At 45.3% G+C, this 14,206-nt stretch overlaps 1 protein-coding gene across 1 annotated transcript in view; it reads right to left on the reverse strand.

Annotated features, from left to right (window-relative positions):
- Nucleotides 1–6,774: 6,774 nt before the first annotated feature.
- Nucleotides 6,775–14,206, reverse strand: part of T265_04482 (hypothetical protein) — a gene marked incomplete at both ends in the record, with an annotated part of 9,036 nt that continues 1,604 nt past the window's right edge. Inside the window, 4 exon segments of the mRNA XM_009169231.1 lie at nt 6,775–6,990; nt 7,009–7,036; nt 9,488–9,613; nt 13,328–13,607. Coding sequence (XP_009167495.1) covers nt 6,775–6,990; nt 7,009–7,036; nt 9,488–9,613; nt 13,328–13,607 — 650 coding nt within the window.

Consider the following 14,206-nt stretch of genomic DNA (forward strand, 5'->3'; position numbering starts at 1 on the left):
TCCTTTATACTCAAATGGTTGTTCGCGGTTGTTTGAAAGGTGTGTTGGTCGGTAAATCTATTTGTGACTTTCTTCTTATATTTACTGGATCAGAACTCCCTGAGGTAAAAATTATCCTGGTTTCTGGTCCTTCACTGAGTTATTGCCAAATAGGTCAGGTAAAATCGATCGTAAATCAAGGGCCCAAACGCCGTTTTGAACGGAAACAAAAGAGGTAACGAATATTTTGAGCTAATATGGAATGTAAGTCCAAGAGGGGGAAGTATCCCTGGTGCGCCCAATAGGGTTTGGTGAATGCCGAGATCGTTGCAATCAGCTTGCTGTCGAAAGCAGAGTTGAAAGCAGTGGGTGCATACCACCATGGACTTTGTCACTTCCCAAGGACAACCAGCTTTCCTGAAGACTCACTGCCAGAGTAGCGGATTGTAGACTCCTTGGATGTTTCATAGCTAAGCACCAAGTCCAACTTCGATTTAGCCTAAGAAACAGAACCGTGGAAGTTGTGCTTGTCATCTAATGAACGAGTGTAGTTGTTGAAACGAGGATTGATCCACAACCCTCTTGGCTGGAACAGGTCCAGACTTCTGTCCCACACTGACTGATCGATAATGATAATGATAATGATAATGACGATATTCTGCACGAGGTTAGGACGAAGTAGTAGAATACATTTTCCCGTTCACGCCAGAATTCAGGTCCTGTTGTTAGGTGATGAAATTGCAGATCGAACTCCACGAATTTCCTTTGTGTCTTTTCCATCATTTCGTGCTTTGTCAGTAAGCAAAAAGCAGACAGACATCAGTCACGGACGGGAAGGAAAATAGAAGTTTGAAGATGACAAAAGATGAAAGATTCTGTAAAAGCACAGAATACCCTGGGGAGTTTTGAAATCACAGGACACTGTCATCGGCTGGTCGCCTGCCAGGTGATTAGGTTCAAACGGGCCCAACAGCGATCAACCGATTTGAAGCCATTCCACGAACGAGCCATTGTGCAAGTATTCTGAGGCATTCTTTGACTTCCTTCCTCTTCTAAGTCCCTTCACGGGGACCTCAAAAACTCTGCTTATTATGAAGATTATTTCTGATCTGCAGCCATTTATTGTAACCCATCCAGACTTGTTATATCCGACTGCTGTTTTCACGGCAGTGCCTAGTGCCGGAACAAGACTCAGCGAGAAGGAACATAACAGCCTTATTGTGAACATGAGGGTGCGAGAATACAACGGCATCAAGCTATTTTATTGGAGGGACACTGTCAAACCAACACTGTCTCGCCCTGTCCGGCTTTGATACAAGACCGTCACGTGCAGCATACTGGCGGCGCGTTGTCTGTCTGGTCAGCATCCAGTGGAGTTGAGGGTTTTAGTACAGGCTTCGGTCATCCAGTGGTTACTTTCAGGAATCTGACCTTCCTAATATCTCCCTCTTTAGGCCGTTCAACATAAGATTGTAGACGCGCAATAAGCTTTCCAGCGTAACCGATACGACGTCTCGGTTGCGATAATGGATCTGTCTTGGGCGGTGCTGGTCTTGGGAGATCAAAGATTTCAAGGAGCAGGTTGTGCCTCTGGGGTCGGGCACTCAGTGTGCCGTAGCTGATTGACATGTCATTTACATCAAATGATCACACTGACAAAACTTCCATTAATATCTTTATCTATCCAAGAAGCTACCTGGTACCTGAATATGGCGTACACCTTTTCAGATCCTTTACTGACACCTGTAGTTTACAGCAAGTCGTGGGGATTTGTCAACACTTCTCCAAGAATTAGGAGGGAGACTTGGTGAACAGGGGTGGATATAAGAATAGTTGGGGATACCTTCTCATCTTCACATTTCCCACCATGTTGAAATAAATTACCCAGTTGTCGCTTAGTATGTATTTTGTATTTAATATGCTATTTTATAATTGCTTCCATATATCCGTCTTTGTTTCTTTTTTTACTATTCTACCTTCTAACTGTGGCACAACTTGAAATAAGGCACACTCGTTTTCTAACGTGCAACGGCGTCGCCTTTTGATGTATTGGGGGAAGTCATTCACCAACATCTGACTAATATATTTGCGCAGATGAATGGTCTGTTCGTCGAGTGCCTGTTGGACGCAGTTCCGTCGTACCTGTGGAGTTTGTTTTATTTCTTGCACAGAACTACTCAAATGGTCGCTGAAAACCCTCGACTGGGTTTGTCCATTTCGCGGGCCCAGTCCTTGAGGTTCTTTCAGCGTTATGTTCTACTTGAGCCCCAATTGTACGGAATTCGCTAGCGAAATGCACTCCCCCTCACACCCGTTTGGTTTTAACGAATGAGACAACTAAATTCCGGCTGAATCTTTTTCAACTGAATGTGTCATACACAAACCGCCCCATGCTTGAATGGTGTTCAGTGAGTAAAACTCATTGTGCCCACAGTCAATCCAAAGAAACAACAGCCTTGTTTTGTTGCTTTGTACCATCTCCACGACTAAACACGAGGGTTCTTTCGCCGTTCGACAAAATGCATAGCCACTGAAGTGTCACACTTCCAAACGAGTCAGATCAATACAGCTCATCTGTGAAGTTTTCCCACTCCACCTGGGTTAAATGATTCTTCCAGGAATGGAAGGTAAAAAACCATGGATTCATTCACCTCTCATAATATCCCACTGTATAGAGGCATTTGAAATTTCGCCCAGCCTACAGCCTTCAGCATCGATACACTCTGGATCCGAAGAGTTTAGCATCACGGAATAAAGTGAAACGTGGAAACTATCGAATATACACTCATTTGCAAACTAATTTGGTTTTTCGAGAGACTCACCTGGAACCCAGCTGGATCTCTCGTTTGTGATGTTCTCAGGCCCTGAGCCCCAAGAAGGGCGAAACCGGTCGTGGGCTGTCGACGGATTTTCAGCAACCTTATGAGTAGTACATTAAAAACGTACAAACATTCGAATAGTCCATATCTGATAACCTATCTCTAGTTAGGTATGTTTTAAAAGCCAACCTGGTATTCGTTGCAACTCAGTTGCAGGATGAACTCGTCGCGAGACCGTACATGATCGTCTGCCATAGTAAGCAAAGAATAGAATAGAATGTAGGCATGGAACTCACAGGTCGATAAATTATGCCTGTCTCAGAATAATTTTCAAACTTTTCACAGCGCAGATTAAATGCTTACCAGATTCTTAAATGTGACCAGAACAAGTTGACATAAGTTCCCATAGTACTAACTGGTGCACAAAGGGAGAAACGCAGCTCTTTCTGCCATGAAGTAACCTGTAAAAATTGCTCCGTTGTCTAGTGATTCATCGCTGCGGTGAATGTTTTTCAGTCCATCGATTCCCTCTGGCAACACACATTGTTGGTCTTTTTTGCGAGGCGAAAAGAATGGTATCGCAGCTGCACATGATCAAGGTAATTACGAAGAACGTGGGATGTGCTGGTGCCGGCGGGGGCGCCAACTGGGGGCGCCGACCCTGTCATCGGGCGAGTGAGACTTCGCCTACTGGGACCGGTCGCAGCTCCGAGACAGAGAGCCTATATGCGCCACAACGGAGCGCTGATGTGAGTTGTACTCTCTTCATATCTGGTCCGTGTGCAAACGGTTTGTATGGCACTTCTGTGAACCCTGTCTACCTGTCTAGTCTTGCTGGAAAACTGTAAATTCTCACTTTGAGTAGTTTACAAATCCAAAGGTTCAACAGGTCACGTCACGCATCTGAAAATCCACGAGCAGGGATCTCATTCAGGAAACAAACAATACCTCTACAATAAATCACTGAACGGCGTTTTCGTTTTTACACGTTTTCGTTTACACTTTGAGAGTTCTCATGCCTACATGAAAAGTTTGCATCGGTTTTCTGGGGTAGGAAACAGTAACAAACTTGGATTCTTAGACAGCTTCATTGCCAGACACCCAAATGGCGATTCTGAGTGTTCAGTGTACTGCACGCCCCTTTGTACTAGACACAGTTTACAATTTTTCTGTTTTACTCTATTAGCCCCTAAAAGATAAATTATTTATGCTCCTTACTCTGGTAAGGGATGGAGAGTTCCTTGCCCAGTTCACAAGCAGTCGCGGTGAAGCAACACTGGTAGAACCGATGGGAACACACACAAGATAATTTCCCCGTAGTTGAGTCACGTGACTGATACATCGACGGATGGCTTGCAAGCCGAGACCCAAAAACCTGCTTCGTGGGTCGCCAAACAAGTTCTGTCTTCTGGACACACAGTTGGCTGCGCTACGGCGTTGCAATGTAAATTCAAAGATTTTAACTTTCAGTGAGGCCGTGTAGATCCGTCAGTGCCGAAACAGCTTATACGTACGAAAGTCATCATCATCATTATTGGATGCAACACCAGAAGAGAACCCTAATGCACTACTGCCGTATAACCATGCCAATGTAAAATCAAAAGAAAGTAATGGGAGACGGGAGAGAACCTAGGGCTAGGCTACTACAAACGAACAAGATCCATACACTGCCAGCACTCAGTCAGGCAATATGTGTAGTAACTGACAACATGAACACCACTGGCGTCGGTTAGCTGTCATATTGGTCACCGCTTCCAGCCAAGGACAGTCACGTGGACCCTATCCTGGGAGGCAAAAAGCACGAACGGCGCCCGAACTTCTCGAAACACTTTCGGCATAGCTAACTACCCCTTTCCTGCCTCAACTCCGAATTAAACACGGAAATCAGCGCTCGTCTCGGTAGGCCGTAATCTGACCTGCATAACAGGTGGCCCATGCGTTTGTTTGGGTGGGATAGCAACCGCTTCAACAAAGATCCGTTCTCCGGTCACAATAACTCCATATTCGCTGAATTCAGACAATTTCAGTCATAGTTCTGAAACATAGTTGGTCAGAGGTCTAGAGACGTCTCTGGTCCTCCGCCCGAAATGGCTGAGTTTCACAGCCATGCGATAAAACAACCCGTATTGTAATCTTTTGGATCGGTTACAATCGGTTACAATCCAGGTGAATAAAACCCCACGGTGAATTCTACACTCATTTCGAGCACTCTTCTTTAGAGTGGACACCAATGTCGACTCAACGCATTTAGTTGGGACGGTCTTTTTCTCCCAAATGGAAGTAAACAAGTTAGACAAGCACCATTTGAGGATTTCACTCTCAACGTTGAACCGATTGAGAGGAATCAGGATCTTGGTGGCGCTTGAATGACAAAAGGCAGTCACTTGTTTCCAAAACCGTCGATGGTTCCAAGTTCACTGCCCTGGGGGGTGGTGCTCTGTCGGTTAGGGATCTGACCAAGCAACTGCAGCTGGTCAGCTGACTTGTTTTTGAAAGTGTTAAACCCAATTCAGGTGTTTGTTTTAGAAATAAGTCAGGTGGCGTTACCAGTGGTGATCGGATGTGTCTGTGGACCCATTCTGCGAGAGGCCTGAAATTTCTTGCTTCCTTCACCACCTCAGCATTGGGGATTTCGCAAGCTTTTCTATCCGCAAAGATAGCGTCTTCATCTGAATTCTGACAATCCTTTGATTGGCACTGCGTTCTCAGCACGTCTGAATTTCGAGAAATTTTAATGTCGCTTGAGATCCACTGCCTAGATTCAGTTGGTTGGACCCAGCGGCACCCAGCCAGTGAGAACCAACATCAGAAGACGTGCTTTCGGAAACGACCCTTCAGTAGGTGGTTCTGATGCGTTCCGTTTGCATCAGGGTCCGTGGGCTCCTTACATGACGCTGAAAAGTGCAACAAAAAGCGATAATCACGTGATTCGGATCCACACAGGTGGTGACTGACCAATGCCACCTGTGGCTAATGGTTCGTTCGCGTCATCATTTGGCCAAGCAGCTTCAGTTTTCGCGAAAGCTGGTACTGCACAAAAAGAGGTCAGCACACAACTGTGACAGGTATTCGCCGTATTCTATGCGTCCCGATTCCAGGCCTCAGCAATGCTGCTTACTTGGACGTCCACATATCTACCAACCACAACACTATCTCGGTCACAGGGTGATCCGATCATCGCGAAATCCATTCTGTTGGGGCATAGGCACACCGGCAGACAGAGATTACCGGTGCGCTTACTGAATCCCCTCACAGACGTTGCCAAAAGGACCGCACAGAGTCGCCAATCAACCATGAACCTACAGACCCATTAACTCGGGGGCTTAGGATGATGCCAACCGCAGCAGGATCACCAGAAGTGCGCAACCAGAAACCGATGGGGATGTCCACTTTCGAAACATACAGGCGATTTTCGCTTAGATGCAAGAGCGACCAGTTATCCACCTTCTTCCAGAGTTCAAAGCTTAAGGGCAATCAGATGAGCAGGGTATCAGGGTTTGAATACTGAGTCAACTGCATCCAGCGCCTATGGGCGGCAAGCGAGCCTGTCGGTCCTTGAGTATGGGTTGTCACTAGAAACGGGGTGGGAAAAGGGAACACAACAAATATGTGAAAGGTGAATAAGTGCGTAGTCACCAGTAACCTGTTTCCACCTACCCACCCTGTTGTATGCGTCAAGTAAGACGACGCGGCTGACGGCACCGCTTGATGGCCGAGGTTTGCAATTCATGGTCGTGCGTGGGTTAGGATAGTGCTATGGAGATTGTACCTAGTCAGGAAGACGATCAAGGCCATGATCAAAAGCCTTTGGCTCAAAAATCCAACTATAAGACTGCGATGGTTGACGCGGGATCGTCATGTCAGTCTACATTCAAAAGGAGAAAGTCGCCAAAGTCCGGGAAACTGCGTTGGTCGAACTTCCATCCATTGATCAACCTGACTGTGTTAGCGTTATTCATACACTCCACAGTATACCTTAGTGGGATGTAACCCGTTCAGCTGTACCACCCTTTCGGTGCCTAGCTGCCATGCTACCAGAAGGAAGCAGGAGGGCTGGGATACTGTCAGGTTGCCCAAGTCTTGGCAGGGGAAGTCGAGAGGCAGAGCGGGTCGGGTTCGAACCACGGACATCCCGGTCAGTAAATTCGCGCTCTAACCACTGAGCCACCTCGCCATTTCTCGGGTTATGGAGCTGTACGAATCCTCATACCACGCCAAGTTTTAGTGACGGACACAACCTGTCAGCTTTAACCTGTGGTGATAAGCCTGTAACACAACTGTCTCCGTTCCACTCTTGTTGCTGATTATGGCTAGTTATAATACAGAACTGATGGTTTAAGTTATTGACTGAAAAGATAAGTGCAATCTGTCGATACGCTGAAACCTTTTTTCATGCTTTTTCATTTAAATGAAATTCATATTTATCGATTCACTATCCGCTTCGCACATACTCACCAGCTTTTACGTAGAATGTCCCGAATTGGAAACCAAAAGTTTTTCACGGTTCCCCTAAAATGCATTCACATTTTACAGGTGTATTCTTCACCTGGAAATCAAGTGTTGCTGAGTTATATTTTGGAGTTTTGCTTAACATTTCTTATTCGCAACATGCCTAGCTTGCCCATTTTTTTTGTCAGCCTGGGCCACCATCCAACTTCGTTTTCATCCCAAAGTTCAATTTATGCACGAAATGTTCTGAAACTCACGGAAAAGGGTAATCTGCCTGCAAACATGCGTACGTTCTCTCCATGAAGTTTGGAACCCCATCATGAAGAATTTACCACTATCTGAATGGTGAATGACGGTCGCACAACCACCTGGCATTACATGCCAACCTTTGTGGATTGTATTACGCTTTATGAAAAACAAATTCGAGAACAGCTTTTTCGGAATTAAATTTTGTGGTTTCACTGCGTCAAACGAAGTGAGTGGCGTTTTCAGGAAAGTATAGATGGATACAGATGATCTATCTTCAAGCGAAAGATACTTCGACAAACTTCTATTTCCGTTTTTACTCATTCGCTATTCTAATTCGGTCTGTAGGCGGTCTCTGCGGTTAGATCGGTCCAAATTGTTCACGTTCGTAGCGTCAAAAAGTTCACAGATCTGTCACTGACCGGCACAGTGCAGTGTCAACGCCCGCACACCAAACAACGGCGAGCGGAATGGTGGCTCAGTAGCGTGGGTTGCGGTCGTCCCCTCCGACGACAGTCTCGTGAATCTTATCGACCGTGCGGTCACACGGAACAAGTTAAGGCCAGCAAACAGGATACGAATGCGTATGGGTAAGTAGGTCAGTTGCCCGCACTCACACACACACACACATTCGAATATACAACTAAAGGACGCGGCGACCATTTCAGCTAGGTGGATGGCCGGTCTAGATTGGGAAACACAATTGGGGAGTCAAGGCCATATAGGCGTTCACAAAAACTCGCGTAACCTGTGTTGTTAGCGCATTTTTTCAGCATTGATGATGACCCCTCGACTTAACAAGTCTGGGGAACAGAACACCAGCCAGAAAACATATGAATTGTCTGAATCAGAATTTCGTCCTATCTGATTTGAAAACAGCCCCTAGAACAGCAAGTGCTGCAGCACAAACTGAATCAACCAATCAGAACAGCCGAATTTGTGATGATGACGTCTTTAATCAGACAGTACCGATCGATCCATCTCTTGTGATTGAGCATCGACAGAATGCACTGATGGTATCAGATCAATTGATGACGTAACGTTTGAAACATCACTGCCAGTCTCAGCCCAAGAACTTCATCATCAACAGTGAGTTCTCTTCCACTGGGTCCTTGGACGCCTAAAAGTCCAACGCAACTGTTCTCCAAACACAGTGGATAAATTTAAGTCCATCAATGGCCCCCATCTCCATGAAATTTAAAACATGTTACCCTGTGTACCGAAATGAAATAGTAAAATCTGACTTTCGTTCAATAGAGTGATGTGTCCTCGGTGGATTTCGGCCGAACGGTGGGGCTGATAGCTTTCGACAGGGAGCGAGTGTTTGGTCGGTCTTCGGGACCCGCGTTTAAGCAAGTCCTCTGCACCTAGAACGAGAAGTCCGTATCTTCTATGAATATCTTTCTTGAGTGGTGAACTGACGCATACAGTGGGATCTGGCGCCACTTAGTTTCTCTCCCCTGATAGAAGGTATGTATAACGCAGTAAAAGGGCGCACGATAACTGGGTTATCCTGTCTAAACGGAAAGCGTATGCACTTTTTGGCCACGTTTTCACAACTGATGAGACATTTTGCTATGTCGTTTGATTAGCCTGAATGGGCATCCTCTAGGGTCGCGGATAGATTGTCTGCATCATATGCAGACTTCACTTCCCCGGATGACTTTGCACGACTTTTACTTCAGCGGCCTAGAGTTGGAAAATTTTACATATTTTCCAGGGCAAGTAGATTGTGTTTGGACACTGAGCTTCTATCAGGAAGGTCAAATTCCTGAAAGTAACCCCAGGACGATCAGAACCTACTGTGACCCTAACATTCCAACCAAACCTCGATGGGGAAGCCGGCAAGCATCAGACCAGTCAAGTCATTCAATCGATTCAGCAAAAGCTGATGAGTGTTCAGGTAGGCCACATAAGCACGACCGAATGTGATCAGCGTTCAGGCATTTCATAGAAGCACGATCGATGTTGATGGATGTTCACTAAACGCCTACCAATCAGCCTGGATCAATGTCAGAAAGTCCCCTTCAAATGGCGCGGAGCCGTTGTAACTTTTACACGCACAAGCACTCACTTGTTTGGAATAAAGCTGTTGTGTACCCTTTTCGGTGAGTTCTTTTCTGGTACCAGGCACTAGACTGGGGACAGCAGCTTCACTGACTAATCCCACCCACGTATAAACAAAAAGCACAGATTTGGCCTCATCCTTGTCGGTAACTCAATAGTTGAGGTGAGTCGTATTCCATTTGCGAACAAGGTGAGCTGCATAATCTTTAGTGGTGTCATCTTTGATAGTGCCATCGGCGTATGGAAGAAATTTAGCATCCAATCACCCAAAGAATTCTCTTCTATGATCAATTAGGACGCTTGCGGGCTTTTCATCCCAACTCCATCGTATCGATTTTTTGTCGATTTGAAATCCTACATTAAAGAAAGCCATAAATTACCGCCCAACAGATGGCGACAGACTCCAGAAGACTTTGGCTCAAATCGTCAGTCCGTCGATTGTTGAGAAGCAAACCCGGTTGAAGGCGTCAACTGCAACGAACTGCTGTTCATCAGTTAGCATTACGTACACAGTGACGTTCGATTCCAAGTGGGTAAATAGTTTTGCTACATTCATCTCGGTTGTGCTGTTTGTTTGACCGATCACAAATTCACACAGCTTAGTACAGACATTACTGCAGCATACGGAGAAGTCGCTGGCCGAAATTAGTAGACGGTGGTTTGTTTACAACGCTGGGAAAATCGTACAACGCCGCAGAGCTGTGTAAACGGTCTGATCAGGAGGTTATTACAGACGAGAAATTGAGTGGCGTCCATTCGCTTCGTGTATCAGTTCATACGTCACTGGTAAAACAGTTGTTTGTTTTGTCCACTTGCAGAAGCAACCTGTTCCAATTTGCTGCCAACTGACAGCGTCATCAGTCGGTCAACATCTGTTGTTGACATTTCACTCTATCAGACGAACTTCAGATTCTATCGTCCTGTGTCAGCACATAGAGTAACGTGCTCTGGGTTTTGCGGAGGCGGGTGCCACCGATAGACTGAAATGTTGTCTGTCCGTTCACAAACAGCTGTTTGAGACTGTCGGACTGCCCGTGAACAAAGTTCTCTGGTTGAAAAGAGGAAAGCGTAAATTGCACAAGGATATTTCGATCTATCAGACTGGTCGATAGTAAAGTGGTCCCAAACTGGTTGATTTGAGTTACGTTGTAAACAAAACATTCTGATCAACCAAGCTGATGCAACTTTACGGGAATTTCAAAGTCAGAACTTTCCACATGGCGCTCAATCTGTTCAACAAGATCCAAACGAATTTTATCCGAAACTCCTTAAATAATACAACTTTTGTCAAACGCGACTTCTGCGGACTTCCGGAACTTAAAAAACCATTGGAAAACTTTTGCTCGCACTTTAGAATCTGTCACTGGCGCGGTGTTAACGTTGAACTTCTTCGAATTTTATTGCTTGTCGAATCCAGCACTGTTCTGGAATTGATTTCAGTGATCATTCTTATTGTAAACTACGGGGGTTTCAACTTGGTCAGCAACTTCCGGCCATTGTTAGTGCAGTCTGGTAGTCTGAGAACTACTCATCTCATACTCGAACATCCAAACCGGGTTGCACGGTGCTCAAACTGTTTCACATGTGGCTCCGCGCTCAACAGAAAGCTTCGGGTGGGTGAAGACGAGGAGGATGAATCGATAAGGGTGATTGTAGCGGAGAAACGGATAATTCGCAAGGGTTAACTATATCTTTGATAGAAAACACGGGGACTAACATCCAAACCGGGTTGCACGGTGCTCAAAGGGTGATTGTAACGGAGAAGTGGGATATTTCATAAGGGTTAACTATATCTTTGGTGGAAAACACGGGGACTGGTAACCTTTCTGAACATACCTTCGCATGGGTTCGAACCCAGACCAACAAATTGGAAGTCCCCGATTTTAACTCTGGGCAACTAAAGAAACTAGAGGGTCCCACGGGGAGACTCGTAAGTCTTGCATTAATGGTGATTCACAGCAGTGTGTGAACACGGCCTCTTTTTTTCAGAACAGAGCTACTCCACTTTCGAGGGATAATCTCACGTCACAGTGTTTGATGACAAACCCCGTTTTCTGTTTCCTACCCATAAACCTTCTACGGACCGTACTTCCCAACCGTGTAAGCCACCTCGTTGTGACGCACAGGTGGCACAGCGAAACAAGCAGTTACACTGAAAACGGGCAGTGCAGCCAAGTCAAAGGATCAAACGTTTTTTGTGAGCCATGTGGATTTTTTTATTCTAACGACTACTTCCGCGTAACCCGTCCATCGTAAAGTTTGACTAGAGTAATGTAATCTGTGAATGAGATACACGCTCTCCTATGACGTGAGTCTACTCAGCTCAACAAACAATGGATACTTTTGTTTCGGAATGAAGAGTGATGGGGACGAATAGACCAGACGAAAAGTTGAACAAAAAGCAATGCACTCAGTGTGGACGGAAATGCAATGTCTACAATAACCTCACGCGCGCGATCGATCATATGTTCGGGACTTTTTAGTGAATTACCTCGTTTGAGTATAGTAGGCTGTGTTTCAACCGTGTGAAAATTGAATTGTGAACTAGACTGTTTGAGCAGGCATTTCCGCGCGCATAAGAGGCTCTGGTCTAAGCCTGAACAGTAACTCAGCTGACCTCTCCACAGGGGACCCACCTGATGAGGCCCTAAAACGTATTCATCGGTTTTGCTCATCTACGAGAAAACTCCCGAACCAAGAAATAATTGGGCATATTGTTTCATGTCTTCGTTTGAAGGAAGAGGAACCGAGGAATCTTGGATATCCTGCTTCGTACTTGTTTCGAACTTATGGAAGCATGGCACTCCACTGAAAAGCCACCGCAAGCGAAAGAACCAGTGAACTACTGGACGCGGAGGTTGAGAAACGGAAGTCAACCAGGATGACTCAGACTGAAGTAAGGAAGCTACCGGAAATAGATACCACCATCACAACCAACCAAATTCAAAGTAGAACAACGGAACACAAACTGGGAACGGACCAATCAGGGACGGACCTGAAACACCTCAGGAAAGCCATCCAACCAACCAATGGAATATGGCACTTACAGACCTCAACGCAGCGCAAATCAGGATCGGGCCAACAATACAACAAAAAGTATATATCGATCAGCCAATCAAATGACAGGATATCAGATACTCTTCAACTACTATGTAAACGCAGCTGGGCACGTTCCTCTAGACTGCACACAGATGATGTCTCCTCGACTGGGGAACCAGTTACCAAGCTCGGCGAATAGATCAACTGCCACCTGATCATTCAACAGTGTATATAATATCTACATATACTGTAGTATATTATATTATGTATCTATGTGATATATCTCTAAAGTAGAAGCTACTTCAACCTCGTCGAACTGCCAAGATTAACATGTCGAGCAAATATGTTATGTCACTTGTATAAAATATGCACATATTGAACTAAATTCCATCATAAGGAACGAAAAAACCTAGAAGAGGTAACGTCAAAAGTTATGTAGTTCTGTGGGAACAGAAATATCAGTCACTGAGAAAGCCATTAATAAAGGGGTCTTTCATCCATTACTGCATGCCAGTAGGGTATTCGCTCAGGATGTGACACTCTGATAGCCGAGCAGTCGAAGGACGCCAGCGATTGAACTTACCTGATTTTACTCACATTCCACGAAACCGATGCTTAAGTGTTCGCAGTCTTTAAATTTTAACCCATCCCAATCTGGTCAAAACACCCAGATTACTTCCACGCTGTTGATGCCTTTCCTCGCCGTGCACTTTAGTTTTTATTGTCACTGATAGCTTTCTTGATAGGGTGCGATGGCCCAAGAGCGCGAATTTACTGACCAGAAGGTCCGTGACTCGAACCCGACCTCTACCTCTCGACTATCCCTGTCTAGGCTTGGGCAACCTGACAGTATCCCAGCCCTCATGCTTCCTTGGGGTGGCATGGCGGTTATGCACCGGAATGGTGCCACAGCTGAAAGATTTTTCTTGCTAGAAACAACGGAGTACTGGTAAATTTCCGGAATGAAAGCGCTCCAACTAAGGTCGCTACCCACTAGATCGCGATATCCTTATCCTTTTGAGGGAATATTGTTTGAACTGTTGTCTATTCAGTATGCAATTTGGTGCTCTATAGAATATTTTTTGCGGTGGGGGAATTTAACCGGAGTAAAAACCTTAAACTACCTGAGACTGTAGGTTCACATGTAGTGCTTGTGATCGATAACGTCACTAAAGGTGACCGCATTGTACTCACTAATTCCGGAATTCGCAAAGCCGAAAACTCAATTCGTTTTCAATGCCATGAATGTAAACACAAAAGCACTAATGAGGTATTTTGTAAAATATTTTTGTAAGAGGATTTTCCTAAAAGTAAAACTGAACATCAAGGAATCCGGTTCCATTGTTCTATGACTTGGTTCTATCGATTTTTCCGTCTTTTCCTTTACAATTGTACTCAAATCCATCAGTTTTCATTAGGAATACGCCCTAATGAGGAGCGATCTAGCCAGCCTGCAAATAACCGCTGAATTAGGAGATCAGTTTGCTCCGAGGCTTGAGTTTATTAATCCTCTGCTATTGGACGTCCAAGAAAGATGCTTGTGTATCGTCATCATCATCGACAGCATGACATCAGTGTTCAACACCGATGGTTCACTGCCGTACAAC

This window comes from Opisthorchis viverrini (genome assembly GCF_000715545.1).
Source record: "Opisthorchis viverrini unplaced genomic scaffold opera_v5_76, whole genome shotgun sequence".
Classification (NCBI taxonomy): domain Eukaryota; kingdom Metazoa; phylum Platyhelminthes; class Trematoda; order Opisthorchiida; family Opisthorchiidae; genus Opisthorchis; species Opisthorchis viverrini.